Source organism: Balaenoptera physalus, assembly GCF_965194825.1.
Source record: "Balaenoptera physalus genome assembly, chromosome: 9".
Taxonomy (NCBI): Eukaryota; Metazoa; Chordata; class Mammalia; order Artiodactyla; family Balaenopteridae; genus Balaenoptera; species Balaenoptera physalus.
The window spans coordinates 3,053,775-3,079,517 of record NC_138888.1 but is presented as its reverse complement, the minus strand read 5'-3'; the positions used below and the strand labels follow the sequence as shown (position 1 = coordinate 3,079,517).

The 25,743-nt window shown below is 48.3% G+C and overlaps 1 protein-coding gene across 4 annotated transcripts in view; it reads right to left on the bottom strand.

Moving 5' to 3' along the window:
• Positions 1-9,447: 9,447 nt before the first annotated feature.
• TBXT (T-box transcription factor T) overlaps positions 9,448-25,743 on the bottom strand; it is a 115,178-nt gene continuing 98,882 nt past the window's right edge. For 2 of the 4 annotated variants that reach the window (XM_082475650.1, XM_082475649.1), the window contains 7 exons: positions 20,554-20,818; positions 19,663-19,797; positions 18,765-18,826; positions 18,587-18,648; positions 16,602-16,778; positions 15,410-15,539; positions 9,448-13,517 (listed from right to left, as the gene is read on the bottom strand). In XM_082475650.1, the coding sequence (XP_082331776.1) occupies positions 13,244-13,517; positions 15,410-15,539; positions 16,602-16,778; positions 18,587-18,648; positions 18,765-18,826; positions 19,663-19,797; positions 20,554-20,818 (1,105 nt within the window). In that variant the 3' untranslated portion in view covers positions 9,448-13,243. Of the gene's footprint in view, positions 13,518-15,409; positions 15,540-16,601; positions 16,779-18,586; positions 18,649-18,764; positions 18,827-19,662; positions 19,798-20,553; positions 20,819-24,404; positions 24,648-25,743 lie in introns of those variants that run through there. The other 2 variants (XM_082475652.1, XM_082475651.1) reach the window with 2 other exon arrangements.

The window sequence follows — 25,743 nt, the reverse complement described above, 5'->3', positions numbered from 1 at the left end:
ACCACCGAAAACGAAGTACAACTGAGTGAGAAGCTGGTAATGGTCTTGCCTGAGAAATGGGACCACCGTGAGACAATGACTTTTTCTTTTACACAGATGACACTGTATACAAAAGGGTCTCAATTCAGTGTTTGCAAGAACCAGGAAGATACAGTTAATTAGTTAAAAAAGCAGAACAGAGTAACAGGCATTGATGGGACCTACCTGGGAAAGGCATTTAAATTCAAATTATTTTTAAAACTAGGTGACCAAACGAAATGTTTCTGCAGGTCAGACACACAGGGTAAGAGTCTCTGATCCTGATAGTTTTATTCAAAGGAAAAAAAAGTCTTTACCTAGGAGGTAAAGTAAGGAAGTCAAATTACTGTTGGAGTGATGGGGGGCGGGAGAGAGTTCCGAAGGGGCCAGTCTGTGCGGGGCTTGTGGGAGAGCCAGCAGGACCGAGAAGAGCAGGTCAGGCATTAGCAGTGGTGGGCTGTGCGGAGGGCAGTGAGCAGAGAAGCTCAGCATGTAGTCACTGAAGTTCAATTCATGTCTATCCCATGGCACCGTGAGCTTCATATTATTACTTCTTTATCTGCCCCTGTGCTTTGTACTTGAAAGAGAGACCACCTAGAGTCACAGAAAATCACCAGCTTTGGAGCTGGATGAGCGTGGATTCAATCCCAACCAATTACTACACACATTCACAACAGCTATGCTATTTGGCTTCGGCCAAGTACAGTAAGATATGTGAAATATTGAGGGCAATACTACATATCGCAACGTTTATCCTTAGGACCAAAAGTCAGGCAAAGGCCAGGTCTCAGCCCCGGGTGCTGGCGGGCATTCTCTCTCCACGCCCCAGGCCCCAGCTCATCTCCCTCCCACTGCGTCTCTGCCCCCACTGTCCTTGGATTCAGAACTGTAAGACTTTCCTTCAACCTAGTAAAGCATTCAGAACAAGGCCCCACTATTAACTTGTGCACAGTTACCTTTGCAAGTCACTCAACCAGCCTTAGGAGCCCTGCAGTCAGACCTGTTTACCCTCCTGAATAAGCACGCGTTCAAGAACACACATGGGTTCTGTCTGCCTCATCTGGAGGGAATGTTCTCACCGTCAGGACTGCAGTAAGCAGAGTCGTATATCACCCTCCTCCCCTTGACATTTTTGATCCACTGCCACCCCGCCCACACCCAGAAGGACGACTCTACACCGCCAGCCACATCTAATTAAAAGTTATGGGACCTAAAAGGTGTTTTGGAAACAAATGAGAAATCCATCTTAAAGAATTCTAACTCAAAGATGTAACTAATGAGAACCTGCTGTATAAAAAATATAAATAAAATAAAATTTAAAAAATTTAAAAAAAAAAGAATTCTAACTCAACATGTTCTCTTCCTAAAAATTCCATCAGAAACTTTTTCATGAGTCGCCACCATGACATGAAGAAAATATCCACACCAGTGCCAGATTCGCCCTGGGAGAATCCTATGCCCACCCAACTTTCAGTGAGCTGTACAGAAAGCAACAATTAGGCACCCTGGCCACCTCGTCATCCACGGAAGGTAACCCAGCCACCACTCTGGGACGTGCACTCACTCTGCTGTGCTGATCACCTCGCCCGAGAACACATGGACACCAGGGGTAAAAAATCCCTGTGGCTTTACCTACACGAAGCTAGAAAACCATCTCAGTAAATATGGTTCCATCACATCTTCAGGATTTTTTAAATCTTCTCTGTGACGTTCAGTGTTATCCACTGGAAACTGTTTTCAAATGCATTATCCATGGCATTAATTTACCACGATAAAGAAAAGAACTAAACAGTTTTCACAATAATACTTTAAACTTAGACAGTAAGAAATTTTGAGCAATTGAGCCAAGTGTCATCCCGTTTGAAGCATACACTGTCATACTTTAAAGAGTTATGTAGAATGACTTTTAAAATGACTAATCCAACAATCTAAGTTTAATTTAGTTACATTAGGTGAGAGGGACCACGTCCCATGGTAACTATCTTGTCCCTGCAAGCATCCTGGGCAAGAAGTAGTGGAAAGGTCACGGGCTTTAGAGACAGACACAGACCTGGGTTTCACTTTCAGCAACCCATTAAGTAAGTAAGCTTGGCCAAGCGTCTGAAAACTCCAAGATGCAGTAAGATTATAAAAGTAGTTATGTAACCCCTACCCCATCAAAGTTGTTGTGGTGACAGATAGCTATGGCAGGGCATTTCACTGTCCAGCATAAGGCTGACATGCTGATTTCCCTTTGTCCTCCTCTGGTTTTCTGTAGTTCACATCTGAATTTGGGAATGTGCTGTGTTCTGAGGTCCCAGGGCTCTGGCGTATAAACTGCATGTAGGAACGGCACTTGCCCCAATGGGTTAGTGTGGAGAGAAAATAAGAACACATTATTAGGTATAACTCCTGGCACAGAGTAAGTGAGTCTGCAGAGTGAGTGAGTCTGTGAGCTATGATGACCAGGCTTTTTCAAGGTTCTGTCTGACTTTTTGAAAGGTCAATATCTGTAATAGAAACAGAAAATGAAACTGTGGAAGAGATGCTATGAAAGGAACAGAAGGTGAGAAGTTACCAAGGGAAGAACAGAGGGAAAAACTATCCATGTTATGGAAAGCAACTAATTCTGACCAAGGTAGAAGACATGAGGGGAATAACTATTCAAAAATAGAATTTATCTTACACTGAATTTATCTCAGTGTTCTTCTCCATAATGGTGTTCACGCAGAAATGAAACAAGATACATGAAACTATTCATTAAGACTAAGGCCATGGGCTTCCCTGGTGGTGCGGTGGTTGAGAATCCGCCTGCCAATGCAGGGGACACAGGTTCAAGCCCTGGTCTGGGAAGATCCCACATGCCGCGGAGCGACTAGGCCCGTGAGCCACAACTACTGAGCCTGCGCGTCTGGAGCCTGTGCCCCGCAACAAGAGAGGCCGCGATAGTGAGAGGCCCGCGCACCGCGATGAAGAGTGGCCCCCGCTCGCCGCAACTAGAGAAAGCCCTCGCACAGAAACGAAGACCCAACACAGCCATAAATAAATTAATTAATTAATTTAAAAAGATTAAGGCCATTATGCTAATCTATTTCTTGCAAAACTTACACAGATATAGTGGACACATTTTCAAAACCAAAAATTGAAGCCCAGAATTAAGTAACACAACAAAATAGTTTATTTCTGGTAGTACAGTAAACTAAAAATTGCAAACAAATAATTCATATTTCATGAGTGCTTACAATGTTTCTAATACAAGATTCTTAAAAATGCAATCCTTTCTTGCTTTTGAATACTCTCAACATAGTAGCATTCTTTTGAAAACAACAAAACTAGGTTATTCCTAATTCTAAAATAATTTGTGTGCTCTTTCTTTAATCTCATCTCAATATATCGAATAACAATGTAAAACCATCTCAGAAACATTCTTAGTTCACAAAATACTGTTCTTTGGGTATGTTCTTCAGGGTATTCATTTTCCCTAATATGAAAATATGTGTTAAAAACAAGTCACACGAATGCCAATTGTTTTTATGAGACACTTTATTTAAAAAGTCAGATATAAGTCATGGTTCAACCATAGCTAGTTATCTGTGTCAAAAACAAGCCCTTTAGACACTCTGAAGATGTGCCACTTTCTTCAAAAACATGTACCATTTAACTGGAATGCGCACCACCTCCTGGATTTCAGCCCACCTTCCAGCAATCACTCAAACCCAAGGAATTTTCCTCAACGCTGTCTGAACTATGTGTTTTTCCTGATGAGAACATTCTCCTACATAGGTGAGGAATGGCATTCATTTACACACTAGGCCTCTAAGAGCAGAGCACACACACAAAACTTGGATGGAAGCGCAGCCTGAGTGGGAGATCAGAGCCACGCACCCCCTGTCCCCGTGTGCGCTGGCCTCAGGGCAGCCCCGATTCCTACCAGAGACACGTCGTAGCTCTGTGTCGGGGGAGTGCTTTCTTGTCTCTGTAAAATGAATCAACAAAAATGATTTTAACAAAATCTTGGTCTTTGACAGGAAAATAGCATGTCCAAATATTGCCGTAGAAACGGTATGTCCACGTTCTGCGGGAAGTTGCCTAAAAGAACATGATATAGTCAGAAATACTCTGGAAGCCCTATCTGGGCTGCAGGAGATTATTTGAAGAGCAAGGTCATGAAAGAAATCTGTTCTACACTTCATGTAATTTTTCAAACCATTTTTGGTCTGTCTTCTAGTATATTATTAAGCAACATTACTAAGCAGAAAATAAGGCAGAATTCTTGCTTCTAGAAAATTAGGGATAAATTCAAATTAGGGAGTATTCAAAAGCAATGAAAAAGGATGAGGATGAAGCCACAATATGTAGTACCATTTGAGAAGGAGCTGGACAAAAGGTTATATAGATGGTGGTATCATTCGCGAAGGACCCGAAAGATACTCCCTTGGCCACCACCATCACTTGTCAACATTTCAACATCCATGTCATATTGGAAGCTCCATTTCCTAGAGAAGCTTCAGTAATCTGCACATTTTCTTAGCTTACTCAGCCCTCTTTTACCTTGTTTGTTGTTACCACAGAGATTATAAAAGCTGTCTGTAGAGCTTTTTTCAGCCTCCCGCACTGGAGGCCTGGAAATGTAGCAGCCCCCCGACAAGGCGAAAACATAAGCATTAAATTCAACGTGGCAAAGACTGTGGAGCAGAGAAAAGAATCTGGGCTCCCGTTAGCAACGTGAAGCCTTATCGTAAATCCTGGACTACCCCTCGCCAGGTTCTCACTATGTGATGCAAAAAGAAGGTCCAACTTTACCCAGGACTGTTTGGGGCCATGTGGTTTTTGCAAAACTCATACCCCTCTTGGGTATAAATAAATTCTAATCAGAGCCTCAGATCCCATATACATTAAATCAAGTAAAAATATTCGTTGAGCCGTGTGGACTTAGAATTTTGGTGGGCTGCAAGGAAGAGTCAAGAGTGAAAGGCATGTAGGTATGCCCCCTACATGCAACCTGCTTTCAGTGGATTTTGGAGCAATACTGCTGCAGGGCCCAGTGCTGAGGCACTAAGTTGTACCTAATTGCATGCACACATACCTGCACCTGTTTAGCCAAGGATCTGGTAGAAGCTGATTTCTATGACGGCTGAAGAGCCGGGTGTGATGGGCTTGACCCAGGAACAAGGTGTTAACTGTCATTTTGTGTGCTGTAGTGAATGTCTCTTTCCATCCCAATGTCTGTACCTTAGGCAGAAGACAGTTGTAAGGGTTCTTCGAATTAGAAAAAAAAGAAAACATTTCACTAAAAATTCTATTAATACCTAAGGGACAAACAAAAAATTTTTGGAGCTCCTCTTACAGAGTGAAATACAAAAGTGAGAGGGGCACGCTTTCCCCAAATATGCCAATCATCTTTTACCTTTGGCACTGCAAGGGTTCCAAGGCAAACCTGGTGGCCCCCAGGCAAGGACAGCTTCAGCGAAAGCCTTCGGTGTTCAGCCAGAGATGTAATACTTAACAAACGGCAGCACACCCAGATTTTTAAAAATACAGGAGTCTCCAGGTGAGGCAGGTACTGTATATAATAGTGCAGGATGTGTCTGTCTGAGTGCACCAGGGAGAGAAGAGTTGTGGCCAAAAGCCAGCTGGCACCCCATGCTGCCCACCCAACATGGCTGCTTCAGTCCAGAGCAGGTCTTCACTCTGATATGACAAGGATTCCATATGGGCTAAAGCCAGCTCTGGAGACACTGTTCAGTGGAGAAAGAACACTGTCCCAGGGACTTGCAAAATTACGAGAGGGAAATTTTGAGGAATCCAGAACACTACTTCAGTGCCTGAGAATGAGAGTCAATAGTAGCTGGGTTATTACTCTGATGAAGCCCCAGAAACTCAGATTACGTGGTTAACGTAACCCATGAAAGTCAGACTGCAATACAAATTACTATACATTTAATTACATGCTAAATTATATGTTTCAAAAAGAAGTGCTCAAGAACTTCAGACTTAAATTATGATCATTAGGAATTTAAAAATCAAGAAGTTAAATTGGAAGTGAGGACATCCACAGACAGGTTATATTGGAAGGAATAAGTGTGTCATAGAGACAGAAGAGTGACACCACATCATAAGCACAGTACATTTTTTCACCTGTCTCCATTAGAGACATGCATGGTCACACACACACATGCACACACACACACATGTGTACACACACACATCTGGGGAACAAGGGAAATTCCTGCTAGTGTAAAGCATGGTCTTACACTTTCCTTTCAATAGCTGGCCAGGAAAAAATCTCATTTTATGTAAAGATGAGCAATGAAAAAGTAATCAGCTCGGTACCTAGACATTTAAATCTCAAAAAAAAAAAAAAATCAGAGGAAAGGAAAAGGAAAGCATTTGATTGATGAATAACACATTAACACATCAGAGGAGTTTTTGCTTCTGTTTTGAATAAAAAACAAGTTGCCTGAGACCATTGATTTTAACTTAATGAGAAAAAGGAGATAAGCTACAAAATCACAAAATTTGTTCAGATTTCTGAGGACACAAAGATGTGCAAATGAACTGAAGTCTAGAAAGTGACAAGCCATTCACAGAAGGGAAGGCACCCAAGAACGCTCGCACCCATGACACAACGGCAAGACTAGGGTGAATCTACCATGGAGGAGGGTCAGAAAAATAGCCAGACTTTTTACATCTGCATGTGAGCTGGATGGGCTAGGTAGAATCCTGAGTAGCCGGAGTCTTGAATCAACTCTGCTCCCAACTGCCAGCCATTCTCCATAGGCCTCCACTGAGCACTTCACTGGGTGCTGAGAGCAAAAGCTGAGCAGGGAATGAGAGCTGAGAGTGAGCCCAGTCAGGTGTGCTGGGTCTCACCCAGGGACAGGGAATCACTTTCAGAAGGCCAGAGGTGCACAAGACAGCTGCAAGCATCCCTTCCTAGGTGTCCTGAGACTTTCAAGGTTGCAGGGCAACAGCTCAGATGTGAAACAGCTGAGATAGCCCCTGGAACCACGCAAGTGTTCAAATCCCAGGCTCTGTTGACCCATCCATCAAAATATGTAAGCCAGTAGTGAACTGAATCAAAGTGAAACAGCAACAAAACCCACACTGCACTGAATTACAGATCAGACTGGCTTATCCCCTCACTTCAGCCTGACCAAATAAGATCTTGCCTCTGTCTGGAGGTTAATATTATTTACTTTAGTCTCTACTATTCTTTTCTACAAAAATATCCAGCAGAAAATGGAAAATCACAAGACACATGAAAAAGTAAGGAAAAGAGACCTATGTTTTTAAAAAAAGGAAATTGTCAATAAACTCAGAAGTTTTAAAGAGTTTTTAAGAGTCAGAGACTTTAAAATGGCTATGTTAAAAATGCTAAGGTATCCAGTGGAAAAAGATAGCATGTATAAGAGACAGCTAAACTCAGCAGACACATGAACACTAGAAATTAGAACCAGTTTCTAGAATGCTAGATGTTAGAAACAAAACAATTAATAATAAAGAACTCATTAGATAAGTTTAATAGTAGATTGGATGCTGCAAAGGAAAGAATCAGTGAATCGAAGACAGGTCAATGAGAAGAATCCTAACTGAATAAAAAGAAAAAAAAGTAGAGGAAAATCAGGCAGGAGCAAACAATATTTGTGGGACAACATCAAACATGCAAATAATTGGAGTCCCAGAGGAAGAGGAGAGAGATAATGCAACAGAGGAAACCTATCAAGGGACAATAGCTAAGAACTTCCCAAAATTGGTGAAAAACACTAACTCGTAGATACAAAATCCTCAGCAAACCCTAAGCAGGATTAATGCAAAGAAAAATAAACCTAGGAACATCATAGTAAAACTGCTGAAAACAAAAGATAAATAACAGATCTTAAAAGCATCAGAGAAAAAAGTAGTGTAAAGTGATATAGGTATAGCACAATATATAATAGTGATGTGAATGACATCCAGCTTCTCACCAGAAAGAATGGAGGCCAGAAGACAAGGGAATGACCAAAAAACACCCACAGTATATAAACAAACAAACAAACTGGAATTCTATACCTGGTAAAAATATTATTCAAAATTGAAAGTGAAATAAAGATAGTCACTGACCAAAACTGAAAGGATTCCTCTCCAGCAAACCCATCCTATGAGAAATGCTAATAGAAATTTCCCAGACGGAACTCCACATCTGAAGGAAAAGGCGAAGATTACCAGAAAGGGTAAATATTACATCATACATTGATGGTTTAAACCAAAAATAATAAGCATTTGTGAGATATATATATATATAGTATAAAGTGATAAAGAAGAATAAAGTTGGAGAGCTTACACTCCTTAAATTCAAGAATTATTATAAAGCAAAGCAGTGAGGGGCTTTCCTGGTGGCACAGTGGTTAAGAATCCACCTGCCAATGCAGAGGACATGGGCTCAAGCCCTGGTCCGGGAAGATCCCACATGCCGCAGAGCAACTAAGCCCGTGCACCACAACTACTGAGCCTGCGCTCTAGAGCCCGTGAGCCACAACTACTGAAGCCTGCATGCCTAGAGCCCGTGCTCTGCAACAAACGAAGCCACTACAATAAGAAGCCTGTGCACCACAACAAAGAGTAGCCCCCACTCGCTGCAACTAGAGAAAACCCGCGCACAGCAACAAAGACCCAACGCAGCCAAAAAATAATTAATTAATTAATTAAAAAGCAAGACAGTGAAACACTGGCATAAAGATAGGAAAACAGATCAATGGAACAGAATAGAAAGTCAAGCATAGACCCATACCTGTATGGCCAATTAATTGTCAACCAATGTAGAAAGGAACATTTTTGTTTTAACAACCGTAGGTGGAACAACTAGACATCTCCATGTAAAAAAAAATGAAAAGTAACCCCCTACCTGATTCCATACTCAGAAAAAAAAAATGTATGGTACAGAGCAAACCTAAGTATAAAACTAAGAACCACAAAAATTCTAGAAAACTTAGAGAATATCTTCACAATTTGGGGTTAAGTAACAAACTCCCTCACCACCTCTCACACCCATCCCCAGGCCTGGCACATAAGGTGTATTCAACACAGACTTGTGAAGGGAGGGAGGGAGGGCCGGGGCGGGGCGCTTGGCAACAGCAGCGCGTGGAGGTTTGGGGTGACCCACTAACTCGCTGTGGATGTTCTGCAGGCCCATGAGCAGCTCTTGCTCTTTCACGGTCCAGTCACAGCTCAGCATCTCGGTCGCTGTGCCCTATCCCCAGCTCCCACCTCAGCATCCAGCCTCAGGTCCTTGTAAGGCAGGGTAAGCCATGTCTCCGCTGCACACCGTCATCAAGGTATCAGATGCCTCTTGGGATTCTAACAGCTCACCAGACCTTTCTCCTGGTACCATGGCAGGCACCTCTGTGCATCCTGCGCGACCCCCCGTGGTCCCACGTGATTAGACCAGGGGAGCGCGCCTGACTTGCTTTGCTGGGCCAAGCACACGGGGAGCAAGTAGGGGCTCCACACTCAGATTTCCCGGGAGCATCTCTTATCCCTCCACTCGCTGGCTGTATGACCTTGGACAAGATACTATACTTCTCTGTACCTCCACCTGCTTTTCTGTAAAAAGAGGAGAGGTTTCTTAGGAGGTCAAAGTGACACAAGCAATGTACTTAGAACAGTGATAGGCACGTAATAAGCACCCAAAAGGATAGCTGTTATCCTCTCCCAGGAATTTAAAACTGGGAGCCAGATCGGAGAGCTTTCTCTGGGCTGGCTGGAACTAAGTGATGTGTGTTTGGGTGCGGGAAGCGAGCATTCTCTACCATGTGGATTTTTAGTGGGATCTATTGGGGAGGGAAGTTTGGGAACCTTTATGAGGGCTTAGAATTGAACAATTGTCTTTTCGTTTGATGTCCGGAGGTTTTTACACCTAAGTCAATGAAGATCCTGGTGAGTCAGCTGTAAACCCTTCTTCCAAGTGGAAAAAGGGCAGTAGTGAAAGGTTGGGAAGCGGGACCCTCCACCTCAAGGCCCTTCTCAAGCAGACCAGCTTTAGGAAAGAGGAAACATGGGATTGAGGATCTGGGAAAATGTGTCCATTCAAACTTTCACCAGAGAAAGACGCTCTGCAGAGAAGACAGGTGTGGATGCTCCTTTGCAGCCCTTACACCATGGATCGGACGTCTTACAGGCCCCCTTCCCCTGCGTTCACCTACAGGACGTTGCACCTTCTCACATGCAAGCGTCCAGCTGTAGGTTTTGTTTTGCTTTACTTGTATTTTTGGTTTTCTAAGGGATTTTGCTATTCCCATTAATAAATGTCTTTGTAATTACAGTGCTTTCTTGTTTTTATTTTTATTTTTTTAATAAATTTATTTATTTTATTTATTTTTGGCTGCATTGGGTCTTTGTTGCTGCGCACGGGCTTTCTCTAGTTGCGGTGAGCGGGGGCTTCTCTTGTTGCGGAGCACGGGCTCTAAGTGCATGGGCTTCAGTAGTTGTGGCGTGCGGGCTTCAGTAGTTGTGGCACACCGGCTCAGTTGTGGCTCGCGGGCTGTAGAGCGCAGGCTGAGTAGTTGTGGTGCATGGGCTTAGTTGCTCTGCGGCATGTGGTATCTTCCCCGAGCAGGGATCGAACCCATGTCCCCTGCGTTGGTAGGCAGATTCTTAACCACTGCACCACAAGGGAAGCCCCCTTTCTTGTTTTTAGAGCCAATTTTATTTTAAGAAGAATAATGTTTGCTAACACAGGTCTTCTGTCTGTCCGTGGTAGACAGTAATTATAGGTTAAAATGCAGGGAAGGATAAAAGGGGGGTAAGCTGTCCTCTATCTATTTGTGGCCATCTTCTGCTGTCTCTACTGTCACCCAGGCTCAGATGCAGCGCCCCTCCCAACAATGTGAAATCCTCGTCAGATGCTGTCATTCCAATAACTTCTACTTCTCCTTTCCCTGGTGGCCTCTTTCCCTCCTCTTGTGTGACACAATCTTTTTCCTTTGTATGCTGTCAATGAAAATTCCTGGTGTCTTATAGGTTAAGTTTCTTCTAGTTGATAGATTTCACAGCATTTTTCAATTGGCCGATGGGACAAACTGAGGCCCTGATGTGTGTTCAGGATAAAACAGATCCATTTTAACACCACCCAGTTTTTTCTTTCTCCACCTTGACAGATAAGGAACTTGAACTTCTGGAGTGGTAACTAACTATCCTGGGGTCCCACAGCAAGGGAGGCAAATGCACACTCATATCCAGGCCTTTTGTACCAAGTTGCAGGTTCCTTGTGCTATGCGGCTGCCACTGCCCCACTGCATAGCTGAAAAGATGCTATTTGGTATATTAAACTATGAACTCCTTGAATTCGAACTCTGGGTCACCTTTAGAAACTCAACCATGTCAAAGCCCTAAGTGGAAGGTCCCTGGGGTCAGGACTGTGTGACTCCGTCTCCCCGCAGCCCCCAGCGTGGGGCAGGGCCACGTCCCCCGGCGGTGCTCCTGGGAGCATCTCCTCAATAAGCCCCAGCATCCGAGTCTCAGTGGACCCAGGCCCCTCTTCGTCTACAGGTCAGTCATTGCTCATTAGCCCTCTGTAATGCGTGGGAAGGGACGGGCGCTGGGGAAGATCCTCGGAATATAGTCCCAGCCTTCAGAGAGCAGTCAGGGTGATGGAGGAGACAGACAAGCTTCCTGGGAAACACCTGCACTACGGGATCCCGGGATTGCAGCGTGTACCATCCATCCCTCACCTCCTTCCCTAAGGCCCCTCACCCTTCTCCAGTAGACCTCACGCCTGGAGCCAAACTACTGAGGCCAGTTTACTTCCCAGTCCTACTTGGGCAGTGGTTTTTTTAAAAATATTCTTTCAATACTTTTATATCAAGAAATCTTCTGATCTGGGGTATTTCTACATGAGTTGCAATAAAACCTAGTAGGAATAAAACCCAGAAAAACTTTAAGTGGCAAATAGTTTACAAGAAGCACGTCCCACTTGGAAAGCAGGCACAGACACACTAAAAATATAGCCCTTTACACTTACATTCTAAGTTTACACTCTTTTAGAAAGCAGAGGTTCAGAATATCAAGCTCGAACCAGTAGGATTAAAGTAAGAATTCTGCCACTAGATGGAGAAATTGCCCCAGTCTAGCACAAGCGTGGTTCTGGCTCACTGCTGGGAAGTCTTAGCTGCAGGAAAGATATTTACAAGTGCCATATTGTTTAAATGACTGTGGCAACTACACCTTACATTTATAAACTGTAACATTTTGTCAATTCATTTTATGTATTTTTGCTTGAACGGGGTAGACATCCCATATTAATCTTTATGGCATCTGTATGTTCTACATTCTGCCATTACCATATTCATGATTCAGTGCTGACTATTTAACTCTCTTGAAAATCGTTTAACATTGTTTGCATTTTGTGGCAATTAGCATTGAGTAAATAAATATATGCAAATTTCACTTCCAGTCCTGCAACTGATTAGGTAAAATACTAAAGTCTGGAACAGATTGAAAAGCTTCTCCAGGACAGTCTTAACCACCAGCTATAAGGAACAGCAAAGTCTCATTCCAAAAGAGGAGAAGTTTGAATAATAACTAGACCAACCAAATTTTGCACATTGCCTTTATTTTGCAGAAAATGCTTTCTGCTGATTGTCTTTGGCTACATTGTCAGAAGAAAAATATAAACAGTTGTAGGTTTAACAGTACAAGAGATTAGCTACCTATGCGTAAAATAAACACATTCTAGTGGGCAGAGCTGGACATTTCCATTTTAACTACAATCTGCTGTCCTCAACTATGATTTAATTCTGTCTTTCACAGCTCAGCTCCAACTGTGACCCCTGCCACGAAGGGAACCTGAAGGCTACTTGAAAGCAACAAGGAAGAGAATTAAAAGTGTGCTTTTTATTTCACTAGAGTAGGACCAGTGGAGTTTACATATTGATGTGCCAGAGTCACCTACGTGCTGTACGAGAAACAAAGTTTCTGCATGCTAGCAAGTCATTTTTACTGTGAATCACGACGAGTTAGGCCAACTGCATTGCTTCCACACTTGAATTCACCTGCAGCACACGAGGAACCAAGACGGCACAGCCACCACCGAGGAAGAACAAAGGTGGTGTCAGTGGGGCTCTCGATAAATAACAGAACGTGTATTCTCCTCTTATTTAAAGTGAGGTTAATAGGCCTTATTCCCTTCCCCCGCCCCATGAGCCTACCAATCAAATCAAGACTTGCTGCCACGAGAAAGTCATTGCATCTTTAAGACACAGGCTCCGGCTCACATGGACGGAGGTGACACGGGCGTCCACGAGGCTAGGAGGCGGGCTTGGGCCGAGGCATCGTACTGGCTGTCGGCAATATCTGTGGCCGTGGAGGCCCCATCGTATAGTGGGGATCCCGAGGAGGAGGGAGCCGAGACTGGGTGGGCGAGAGAGGCAGAGTGGGCAGAAGAGCCTCGAAAGAACTGGGCTCCCAGCCCGTTGGACATCCCTGCCGTCTGGGCACCCGGGGTGATGGTGCCGTTGCTCACGGACCACAGGCTGGGATACTGACTGAAATGGAAAAACGGAGAAACAGACGAGTCAGAGACCTGGGAAGGGGCTCCAGATCAGCTGCAGGAGGGGAAAACAAACCCCCCAAATCCCACTCCTGATAAGTGGGTCATATGGCAGCTTTCTTTCAAACGGGCCACTTCCTCTGCGTTATTAAACCACACCCTGACGTGCATCGAAGTTATTGTCTCATGCATCAACAATGAACAAAATCATTAGGACAAAATCAATAGCTAAAAAGGCTGCTGACGTAGACACAGCTCCTGGCAGAGCAAAATACTCCAGCTTTGCACTCATGTTCAGAATCCAAAATTCTCAGATATACTGAATCAGATGTTTCAGAGGATGTGCTTAAGCATCTGTTAACTAGCATGCCCCCCCCCCGCCGCAGTGATTCCTTCGAGGGAGACGACAGGCTTCTCAAACACCGAGTGGTGGGGGGTGAGCATCCAGGGGCTGCCGGATGGGCACCGCATCTCAGCACGCGTTAGTTAGCCTGACCCACGGCAGAAAGAAGTGCACCAGCAGTGAGACCCAGAAGCAAACCCCAATTAATTAGCTTTATCACGTTAGCCTTGTTCTGCGACCACCTCTGAGGCTCTGTTTCCCCATCTCTGAAAGAAGGAATTGGAAATGGGTATTAAACCCCCCCAGTCTGGGAACACAGGCTTGAATAGCATTACACTAGGCTACAATTTTGTTTCAGGAAAATGTCTCTCTCTTATAGTAGAATCCTTTTATAAATGAATAATGAGACCGTACGCTGTCGTGGGCTATACAGTTTACCAAGCCATGCCCTGCACTTCAGATGCACTTGAACGTGCAAACAGGCCTGAGTTAAGTGAGGTAGGTTACCATCCCCATTTTACAGATGCAAAGAAACAAGGCTCCAAGATGCACTGACATCCTCTAACATCCTCAGTGGGGGGCCCCTTTGTAACCTACAGATCATCCAATTTACAGCAGTTTTCTAGGTGTCTTCAGAGCCCTGGAAAAGCTTGCTGATTATGTATTGCTTGCTTTATTTTTAACAGTAGACAATTAGATTCTTATTTTAAAGGAATTGTTTCCTAAAAATAAAGAATTAAGATCTTACGCAAATAGCGATATTTTGTACACAGAAACTGCGTTGCTTTTGGGGTCAAGATGCCTTGTCTACAGACTCAGTCTGCTGTAAGCCAACTTGTCCAATCATTTAATATCTTTGAGCCCATTTCCTCATTAGAAAATGTGGACTGACCTCTAGCTTTGTTATTTTAGTTCTCTATTATAATAATCCTATGAAGAAATGCAATACATTTACCGACCGGCTTGATTTCTTTAAGCCAATCTCCCTCTATATAATTTTCAAGTTAAGAAAATAGTCATCATTCTTTACAAGTTACCCAGCATATATGTTAAGAACATTGATTCTATATCCACAGAAATCCAACAAAGTTATTTCCTTCATTTAAATCTGCCTGTCAAAAAAGGTTCTGGAAACATTTCTGCAAAATTCACCTACTGACCCCAATAACCCTATAAAGACAGGCTGAGGCTGGGGTTATTTAGTGCCCTTTTCTTGAAGAAACAAGGCTCAAGAGACTTGTCCATCACAAGAACTAGTAAATAGCCAAGCCAGGATAGGGTCCCTGGTTCCCTTCCATTACAGCCCAGCTCCCATCCAGCCTGAGGGAGCAACTGGTCTTCCCAGAGAACAGGCTGAAGCAGGAACTCACAGCAGTCATGTAACCTGGGTCCCCGGACACACCTGGCTAAATGGTCAAGTTATAAACAAAAACCCAACACCCATAAGTGAAGGGCAGAATAGAGGCCAGTGAGAGAGATGGCATGAAGTCATAGGCACTCAGAGTTCCCAGGACAGTTTGCATCATTCCCCAGACATACGTTACCTAGAGCCCGTAGGAGGACCAGTATTCGGACTCATGGGGAGCATGCTGGTGTGGGCAGGCATTCCAAGGCTGGACCAATTGTCGTGGGATGGGAGCATGGACAAACATGCAGATGAATTGTCAGAATAGGCTACGGGACGTAAGAAAGTGTCATTACTGATGGGATCTTCCAAGAGTGACAAATGCATTGAAATACTACCAATAGCTGGAGCTACCCAACACTGAAAACAAAATGTGTGCGATATTAAGTAGAGAAAACAGTCCACTAGCCTGCTAAATTGGTCATCGAAGTCTAATACTTATTGTCAAATGTATATATTTGAATATATTCCAGTACCCAGGCTTTTTCTTTATCATTAGATCAATAGCTGCCCTGTAGAAATGGAATCCTACAATCACATGATTGAGGATTAATTATCTTTAAAAATAAGATCAATGTAATTTTAACCTGCCTTTTCCCCAAAGGATTATATCTTAAGAATTAAAAACCAGGCTTTAGAAACCAGGCAAAATTTAAAATATGATCTTCTAGCCTCTGGTTGGACAACTATTTCCTTCCCAAATAAGCTCTTTTCATTTCAAATCAGCTTTAATTGCTTCATTGTTTTATGGTGTTCATTAGCTTTTTCCCTCCTTTTGGAGCCAGACAAAATGAAGTCTGGGCATCCATGGTGTTAGAGAGAATTAGGTCCAGGGATCTTCATGGTCTGGCCCGCTGATCACAAGACTCAAGCCTGCACCAGGGTCGCCTGGGGGCTTGTTAAACCACCAAGGGCTGGGCCCACCCCTAGAGCTTCTGATTCTGTTAAGTCTGGGGGCTTTTCAGATGATACTGGGGCTGCTGACCCGGGTACCACACTTGGAGAAACACACGTGTGTCAGTCAAGCTAGTAGCTCGAGTGCCTGCCTGGCCCAACATCATCACTTTCGAAGGTTTCATAAAATACCCAAACCTGGGCGCCTAGACATGGGCCCCTAGTCCTGGAGTAAGGACGCTCGAGCAATAACGGTCACATTCAGCCCCAAAGGCCCCCTGGACTGTGGTCGAGCCAGCAGTAACGTGGACATGAAAAGAAGGTCCCTCTTGAGCCGATAAAGGGCCTGCTCTCTGGAGCCCTGCAGACTGCCTTGCCCCTTCCAGAGGTCTTCTGGCCACCCGCAAAGCCCGGGCCTACTTCCGCTCAGGACTTACTTGGAGAATTGTTCCGATGCGCGTAAGGGCTGGGGTAGGGGGCTGGGCGGTGGTTCCTCAGGGCCGGGTACCTTTCACAGCCGTGCGTGGAGGGAAGAGAGAGGGGGCCTCCAAACTGAGGGTGAGGGGTGGCAGGTGGACACAGGGTGCTGGTTCCAGGAATCAACCACCCCCCTGCTGTGAGAGAAGAATGCTGAGTACCTGACTTTTGCATCACTTCCATTATGTAAAGGGCAGGGCGGGAATCCCCCAGAGGTCCAGCGGTTAGGGCTCCGCACCCTCACTGCCGAGGACCCGGGTTCACCCTGGTCAGGGAACTAAGATCCCACAAGCTGAGCGGCATGGCCCCCAGAAAACCCCAAAACACACAAACAAACAAAAACTACTAAAAGGCAGGAGGGCAGAGGCCAGGAAGTGGTGGATCTTTTGCTCAGGATTCGTGAACACCGAGGACCCAGCGGAGTCTTCAGGTGCCACAGGCTGGCCGAGGTTTCGAAACCCACAGAACAGCCGAAACCCTGGGAGACTGACCCCGACCTCAGCCAGCCCTGAGGCCTCCTCAACGCCCCCGGAATCCTCCCGGCCTCTTACGGGATGTTCCGTTCCCCCAGGCAGGTTAGCTTTCAGGGCCTAACTGCTGAGCTTGAATATAATGTAAAAAGAGACAGAATTCAGATTCAGAGCCAGGCGCATTCAGGACACACGGGGCGAGCCGTGCAGCGGAGCCCCTCCGTGCCCCTCCTCCCACCCCACACTGTCACACGGAGGGGCTCCTGGCCTGGCTGGAGGGGCACCCACGTTCTGCTCACCCTTCTTCTGCTTTAGGCCCTCACTCTCCCCGCCTTACACATCAATCAGAAAATTGTTCCAACATTGCCCTGCCCTCCTTTAAAACTCCACTTTCTTCTCCATTTCCGTTTTAACTTTAAAAAAAAAAATCAGAAAAACAACCACTAGAGGACAACTACTCTGGCTCCAATTCCCAAACTACAAACAATTCTTCAGACAACGTCCAAATGAGGGGAAGGTCCAGATGTGGCCGCAAAGTTTGGGCTCCATCACTTGCCAGAGCAGTTGTTCATATCCTGCTCTATGATGGTGGCAGCCCATGAGCCACTTAGGAGAGCTGTTTGTTAAATTAGTCCATAAGATGACAAGAAGGAGGGAAGGAAGAAGGAAGAAAGGGAGGAAGGAAGGAAGGAAGGAAGGGAGGGAGGGAGGGAGGGAGACAGGGAGGGAGGGAGGAAGAAAGAAAAAGAAATAGAAAAAGAAAGAAATACACACAGTTTGAGGAGGCAGCCATGCCGGTTCCTCCAGAGCCCTGAAGTGAGCAGCCAATACTAACTTTCCTCTCTCAGGGTCCCCTCCCTGCGTGGAGAGGAGGGCTAGACACAGCCCTTCCTCCTAACAGACTCTGCTGCAGACCTGCATCACTTCGCTGGCTCATGGAACTCCTAAAGGAAGCTAGACTTAAAGCAGACCTTCCCATCCTACGCTCCACTGTTTCCAGCATGAGCTGATGGGCCCTTCCCAGAACCGAAGCAGGCTAAGGGGAAAACCACACGTGATCATAAGCATCGTTCCAAACATGGCCCTTCAGTTTTCAGTCATTAACAAAAAGAGAAACCATCTCATAGTGGATATAAGAGCCGGGCTCTCCTCTTGCCCAACACAGCAGGGTGTAAACACCCATCAAGGTGTCAGCCATCCATCCAGGCCATGGTTGGAGCTGCCTTGAAGCACAGCCAAAGAACCCCAGTAAATTCTCCCCAGGTTTCTCTGTCAGGAGCCCTGTGGGCTGGGGGGGCATCCGCAAGCCCCAGATGGAGCAGGGGCTGAGGGCCAGGTGCCCTGCACAGCAAAGGGCACCGTGTTCCCCACGCGCACCCAGAAGCCCTGTCTGCTCCATCCCCAGCTTCCAGCTCCCAGCAGGCTAGCCGCCCCCCCAAACAAGGCGCATCTGGCCAGAGCACAACGAACCGTACATGGGGAGTGCCCAGATTGCTGGCTGTCTCCAGGTTCTTCCATCATGTCCTTGTGATCGCTTCTGCCAAAGAAGTGCAGCGAATTGTCAAGGAGGACATTCAGAACATAGTATTTGCAGCAATAGTTCATCTTTCTGCACACTTCTTTGCTCAAAGGGTATAGTTAGAATTCTCTCACCTTTCCTTTGCATCAAGGAAAGCTTTTGCAAATGGATTGTATTTAATTTTAAGAGCTGTGATCTGAAAAACAAGAAGTTGCGTTTACTAGTATGTTGCTCATTCGCCAGAGGATTTAATTTGGCACCAAGAAATCAGGAACCACCAGCACCCCCTTTAAATATTCAAATATAATCAGATTTATTTCCAGGTACATTTTTCTATTTGGATCTGAAGTAGCCGAGTAATCGTCACATTTTATAAAGAAGAGCACAATTATGAAAAGCTTTTAAGTGCTGATTTTCCGAGTGGAATTCACATTAAGTTTAACCTACTGCTGACAATATTCTGTGTGCATCAACCAAACAAACAGGGCTCAAAACATAACCCGGGTCTGCTTAGGAATAGTGACTGCTAGTTCTAGTTGGCAGTCAACACTGACAACTTGACCAGCTAATCACAAACCGTCTGTACTTTGGGGTCAGACTTAGATATGGATTTACAGGCACTAAACTGTATTCTGTATCTAGTTGACTTTTCACACCACAGATTTGGAGGGATGCCCCCAACCCTTTTAGGAAGATTCGCAGAGTAAGGAGAGGCCCCCCTTTCTCTGAAGTCCCGTTCTTAAATTCTTACAGTCCTTTAACCTAAATGTTTTATTCACCTTTTCATTTTGAGCCTTTAGTGGATGCTTGAGTTTTGGATGCTTTTATGGAAAACTAAAGGGGAAAGTGCTTGAATGAGTACTTATTTTAAAACTTTTCTCCCGCTGTCCCAATTTTATAGTTACGGTAAATTACTTGAAAAGGCATTAATTATCAGTCTAAAAGTACAATAATCACACAGGCTCTTGGCATTCGTGGGAATCTCCCGCATCCAGAATCATCCAGACCGATGGGTGCCCGCGCCCCTCTCACCTCTTCATTCTGATAAGCGGTCACCGCTATGAACTGGGTCTCCGGGAAGCAGTGGCTGGTGATCATACGCTGCGGACCCCCAACTCTCACGATGTGGATTCGAGGCTCATACTTATGTAAGGAGTTCAACATGATCTGAGACACATAAACACAGGAACGGTGATCATCAAAGTCCTACCGTTAAGACAACAAAACATCCATATGTCCTGCTGAGGAGGAGAAAAATACATCCAAGATGCAGAAAATCCTGCAGCTCACAGGAAAATGTCTTTACTGTTGAGGTTGGTAGGTTTCCCATTAGGTGCTGCTCTCACGACTAGTTTGGAAAAAGGAATGTGAGATGCTGCACAGCATTAAAGGCAATGGATGCCCATCACGAAATGCTTTGACCTGGTAAAGTTCTAAGGCTTCCAGGGCAGCTGCAGACAGCTTTAAATGCCTGAGCGAGATCGCAGCTTACGGGAACACCGGGTCTCCCAGTAACAATCCCCAGGTAAAGACGTTCTGTAGAGAAGGACAGATTTACAAGTTTGTTCAGGCTCCACGCAGTAAATATGTGGACATATTCAGCTCTAAAGCGACCGTTGACTACCAAGACTGATATTTTCTCCACCCCTAGGAAAGTTGAGGGCTAGGACGCAAAAGTTCCCCAAAACTTGAGATCTGCCTGAGTGCTCAAAGGGGAGGCTTTGCGCCCTCTCCCCGCTCTCCAGGCCTTGGTGTTACCGTCGTCAGTTTACTATAAACAACACTGCAGGCTGAACTGAGGAAGGCAGATGTCACCTCCGTGCACGCAGCGCTCTTCCAAGGCTCCCCGGGGACAAGGTGCAGAGTCTCGGGGCCCCTCCTCGCGTCGTCCGTCGCCCCGTCCCCGCACCCCCTCACACCTACCTGGCCCCCTCCATTGAGCTTGTTGGTGAGCTTGACTTTGCTGAAGGAGACCGGCGCCTTCATCCAGTGCGCCCCGAAGTTGGGCGAGTCGGGATGGATGTAGACGCAGCTGGGCGCCTGCGGCTCAGGCTTGCCCCCTGGCACCCACTCCCCGTTCACGTACTTCCAGCGGTGGTTGTCGGCCGCCACGAAGTCCAGCAGGAAGGAGTACATGGCGTTGGGGTCCAGACCAGACACGTTCACCTTCAGCACCGGGAACATCCTCCTGGAAAGGAAGGAGCGCAGCTGGAGGACCCCGGCTCTGACCCGTTAGAACGAAGAAGGCAGGGGCATCTGCATTTGGAGCAAAGAGGAGCCCCCTTGGGACCTTACAAAGGGGACGCCCGAGCTCCCCCCTTCCCCGGACTCTCCTAGATCCACAGGCGCCCTCCTCACTACCCCCCGGCCTCCAGAGGCGGGGCGGGAGAGGACCTGGCGGAGGGTTGCAGCACCCGGGTCCAGCCCGCGGGGCGAGCGTGGGCGAGGCGCGGCTCAGGGGAGTCCCCCGGGAGTCCCTCCTGCCCAGAAGGGTGAGGATAACGCGAAGAAGTCCCAGAGGGACAATTAGGGGCCACAAGGGTCTGTTCCCCAGTCTGAGCGGAAACGAGCAAGAAGACCGGGAGAAAGTGTTGGAAGGTAAGGAACTCTCCAGCCCGGCTGCCCGGCCCGCCCGAGCGCGTGGCACACGCCGGCTTAGTGCGCGCCTACCTGCCGTTCTTGGTCACGATCATCTCGTTGGTGAGCTCCTTGAAGCGCAGCCACAGCTCGCTCTCCTCCAGGCCCACGCGCAGCTCGCGTTCCGTGGGGTCGCCCTTCTCGCTGCCCGCCTGCAACTCGCTCTCCACGGCGCTCAGCAGGTGGTCCACGCGGTACTGCAGGCTCTTCCCCGCGCCCTCGGCGCCGGGGGAGCTCATCCTCCCGCCCGCCCCCTCCCCACCGCCCCCCGAAGCCCCGACTTGCTACCCGAGAGCCACCTTCGCCCCAGCAGGCGGCCGCTCTGCCAGGAAGAGGGGCCGCTCGGGCCCAGACCTGCGACGGCGCCCGGGTGCCAGCACAGACCTGGGAGGAGGGCGAGATCCGGGGGGGAGGGGCGGGGGAAAGGGGTGGGGGGAAGGTTATTCCACTTGAACTCCCGCAAGGAGCTACTGGAGGAGGTCTCCGGGGAGAGAAAATCGCCCCTCGGCATAAATAGAGCCTCGAGAGCCGCCGAGGGGGGCGCGGCGGATTGGGCCGCGCGCCCTTTGAAGTGCCAGGGCCGCTGCCCATTGGCCGCGAGCGGCCATATCAGACTGAGCCGGGCGCGCCGCGGAGGCGGGGGGCCAACAATGGGCTCCCGCGCCTGCTTTCTGTAAATCCGGAGCCAGGCCCCGCGAGCCCCGGCCCAGCGCCTACACCTCCGCCCTCCTCCAAATGTTTGCACCTCCATCAAAGCGGCCGGGCTGGCCCCGAAGGCCGGGAGGGGATGCGGGACGGACGGGGTGGGGATGGACGGGCAGGGCTCCCGAGCTCGCCCCGGCACGCACCTCGCCGAGGAGTTGCCCGGCTGCCCGCGAGGCTCCCCAGCTCTCGCGCGCGGGGCCCTCCTCTCTCTCTCTCGAAGCGCACCCGGGACCCCGCAGGTGTGCCAGCCTGGAGTCGCACCGCGGCTCTCACCTGCGCCCGAGCCGGCGTCCGTCCGTCGCCAGCGACCATCGCGCACAGCCCCGCTTAAGGGCGCGCCCTGTGCCTAGCCCGGGTCGGGCTGGTCTCCGCTCCTCCGAAGGCCCAGCCCGCCACCGAGCCCGGTCCCGTCCCGACACGTCCCTCGGCCCGCGGCGCTTCAGGTGACTCCGCTAACACCCGCGACCATGGATCAGCCCACCCGGCGTCCCCTGTTCTGCGCCGCCCTCGCGTGTCTGGAAAGGGAGGGCCCACGCTCGGAGCGTCTGCCCGCGGGCCCATCCAGCGCCCCGAGAGGGAGATAGGCCGAAATCAACCAACGACCCCTTTGGGGATGTTTTCTCGCTCCCCCCTTATCCAAGCAGGACTTTGAGGACGAGGTCTGTGCGTGCACTGAGTGTAACCCGAGAGCTGGCTCCACTTCTGTGGGGTTTGGTCTCTGCTTTCGCGGAAGGTGGGAGTGGGAGGGGGCGGGCCGGGCTTTCCCGGCGAGCCGGGTTCCAGGTGCGTCTCCCCACCCGGCCGGCCGCAGCGCCCGGCCGTGCGGGGCTCGAGTGGTTTATTACCTTTCGGGGAGAACCTCCGCGAGGAGAGCAAAGGAAAGGTGACAATGAGCAGGAAATAGTTCAATAGGGCCTCTTCAGACAATAACATTCCTCCTAAAACGGGAGCCCAGGAAGGGGGACGGCAGCAGATGCTCGGCGTCGGGACGCGGTCTGCGCGCCTCGGAATCGCTCGCTAAAGAGGGCGCGTGGTCCCAGCCTCGGTGCCCCGCGTCTGCTCGGCGCTCACCCCACCTCACGCCCTCTGGGAAAAGCCACGCATCGGCGGGGCACCATTCCGAACAACCCTGCGCCTTCGCAAGGGGGCTGGCTCTGCGGGGAGGTCGTGGAATCTGCGCCCCGCGCCAACCCTGCCCTGCCCCGCGCGGGGCCGGGCTCGCTCCGGGGTCGAGGACGCCGGGGGACCGCGGGAGGGACCGCGCGCCTGCAGCCCCCTGGGGAGGGGTGAGCGCGCTCCCCGGCTGGCTGCCTTTCCGCCCCTCTCCAGATGGGGCCTGCGGAGTCGCGAGGCCCGGCGCACCCCGTCACTGTCGCATTTCTCAGTTTCTTCTGTTGTCTAGGATGCAAGGAAATGCCCAGGGAGCTGACCCGAGGGGGAAGTTTCCTTCTGGAAAGAGGCACCAAAAGGACCTCATTTGCTCCCGGGACCCAGACCCTGCTGAGTCGCCTTCCACCCGGCCCTTCGGGCCATAGGCTTTGGGGGGCTTTCCGGAGAAATTAAAAATGTCTAAAGGTCATCTGTGCGGTTGAGACCTCCCGAGCCTGCGCACTTAGAATAAACGGGGGTGGGTGTGAGGTGGAGGGGGAAGAAGCGTGGGTACCAGGCAGTGGGGGATCTCTAAAACCCCCGGCCGGGAGCCAAGCTTAGGACACTCCTTGACACCTAAGGCGGGAGCTCTCTTGGCGCTGATGCTTCGGGGTCGACTTTCCCAAAGTCTGGAAGCGCGGGTGAGGACCCGCTCCAGTAACTGTGGTTCCGATTTCAATTCGGCTTCACAAGCGGGAGGGGGCACGGACAAATAAGAATAAAGCCCGGGCAGAAAAGAATGTTAGCTCTCAAACGTGAGCAGCGACATTTCTTCCCTCCAGAAGGAAGGTCCAGGCTTCCAGAGCGGCGCGCGGAAAGCTCAGCGCGCAGCTGGGCGAGACGCCGGGGCTTAGGGGCTGCGCCGTAGCTGCGGAGGTCTCCCGACTGTCACCGCCTCGTATTTTTCCTTTCTTCTCTGTGCCTGATTTTCTGGATCTTTGTTCCTTGGTTCTCAGGATAAGCGTCTCCACTCTCCGGGTCCTTTCAATGAAGGCTGCCGTGCATGACAGTTTACAGCCAGAAACTTCCTCCCGCCCAGCTATAAAGAATTCCCAGTTAATAACAAGGTGCTTCCTTGGGGGGAGGAGGGGCCAGGGCTCCCCAGATGTTTCTTTCCCAAGGTCTTTCTCCCGTTGGGAAGTCTAGCCAGCCGGCCCCGAAAAATAAGTGAAGGCCTTACGGCTGGGCCTTAGGGTCCACCAATAACTTAGGAAACACTTTACAAAAAAGCACATACACACACACCGCTCATTTCCCAGAGACGCGGTTTTCCCCAGACCCACCTCCCTCTCAAGCAACAAAACCATTTGTCTTGTGGGAGCGGGTGTCAATGGTGCCATAACAGGCTCAAGGGCAGTCAGGGCAGGGACAGCGTTGTGGGACCCCCCCCCCATGCCCTCCAGTTTCCTTCTTTTATTTTTTCTTCTTCCTTAAAAAATAAATTGATTTTTGATTCTATAATTTGTGCTCACTGTAGACTATACTATACACATGATGGATGTACATATCTGTATATACACCGTGTGTGTGTGTGCGCGCACGTATGAAAATGCAAACCTCAAGCGTTAATCGCTGCGTATGTGGGTGTGTTTTCCTCAACTTTTTTTTTTCATTCTGTTCTTCTGGTGAGCCCTTCTTCCACACTGGTTAAGCAGACTTAACAAAAGCATTTGCGTCCTAAATTTAAGGCAACATATAAAGGGCGCTTGATAGCAAATCTTTTCTGTCACTCGTGGTTTTTCTGTCTATCCCGCTGAAAGAAACCCGATGAATTTTGTTATGGTTTTTAAAGTTGCACAATATAATTCTTTAGACTCCTTAGCATTGAAAGTCTTCAAAGGCCATTGGGTTGTCTGGGGCATCTCTGGTTTGTGGAGGAGAGCAAAGACTTGTTTCTCAAAGTCTTTCTCAGTCGTGTCTCAGCCCTGGACCTGGCTGACCCATCACTGCAGCCCCAGGAAGAGGGCAGTCGGGCTATGATTTTGAGCTTCCAGACCTCTCTCCGGAAGTGCAGGGGAGGGTGTGGCCTTGGCAGGTGTGGAGTTGGATTATTAGCCCAAGGAAGTGCTTCAAGACCAAATCCATCCTGGCTATACGTTCTCAGCCACAAAGCTTTGTCACAGATGACAGTGTACGGTTTCCTGATGGGCGTTCACACACTAAAAACAAACAAACAAGCCTGGTGAGGCTGAACGCCTGGGATTGTGGCTTTTCCCCGTAAGACTCCAGCGCAGGTGCCTCCGCCCTGGAATCCCAGGCAGCGGAGGAGAAATCTGTACGTGGCTAGATTGTGGTCCCTTCTGTGGCGGGTAGCTTGTTCTCCTGGGTGCTTGAGTTTCTCAGGCCTCGTAGTTCATAGTTTGTCTTCAGGGTGGAATGTCTTTTTCCCGGTTTTTCCAGGAAGGCCGGGAGAGCCCTTTCAACCATCTCTTCAGCTCTGGCCTGTGTTGTGGTAACAATTTCGGTCCTTCTGTTTCCACCTTATCTGTGCTTCCAAATCAGATTTCTTGCCTGTTCTCAGCTTCTCCACTGTTTCATCCCTTAGCCTTTTCTGCATGTATTAAGTGGCTTGTGAAATGCTTTTCCCACACCACTCTGTCAGTTTGCTTTTCTCTGTCACTT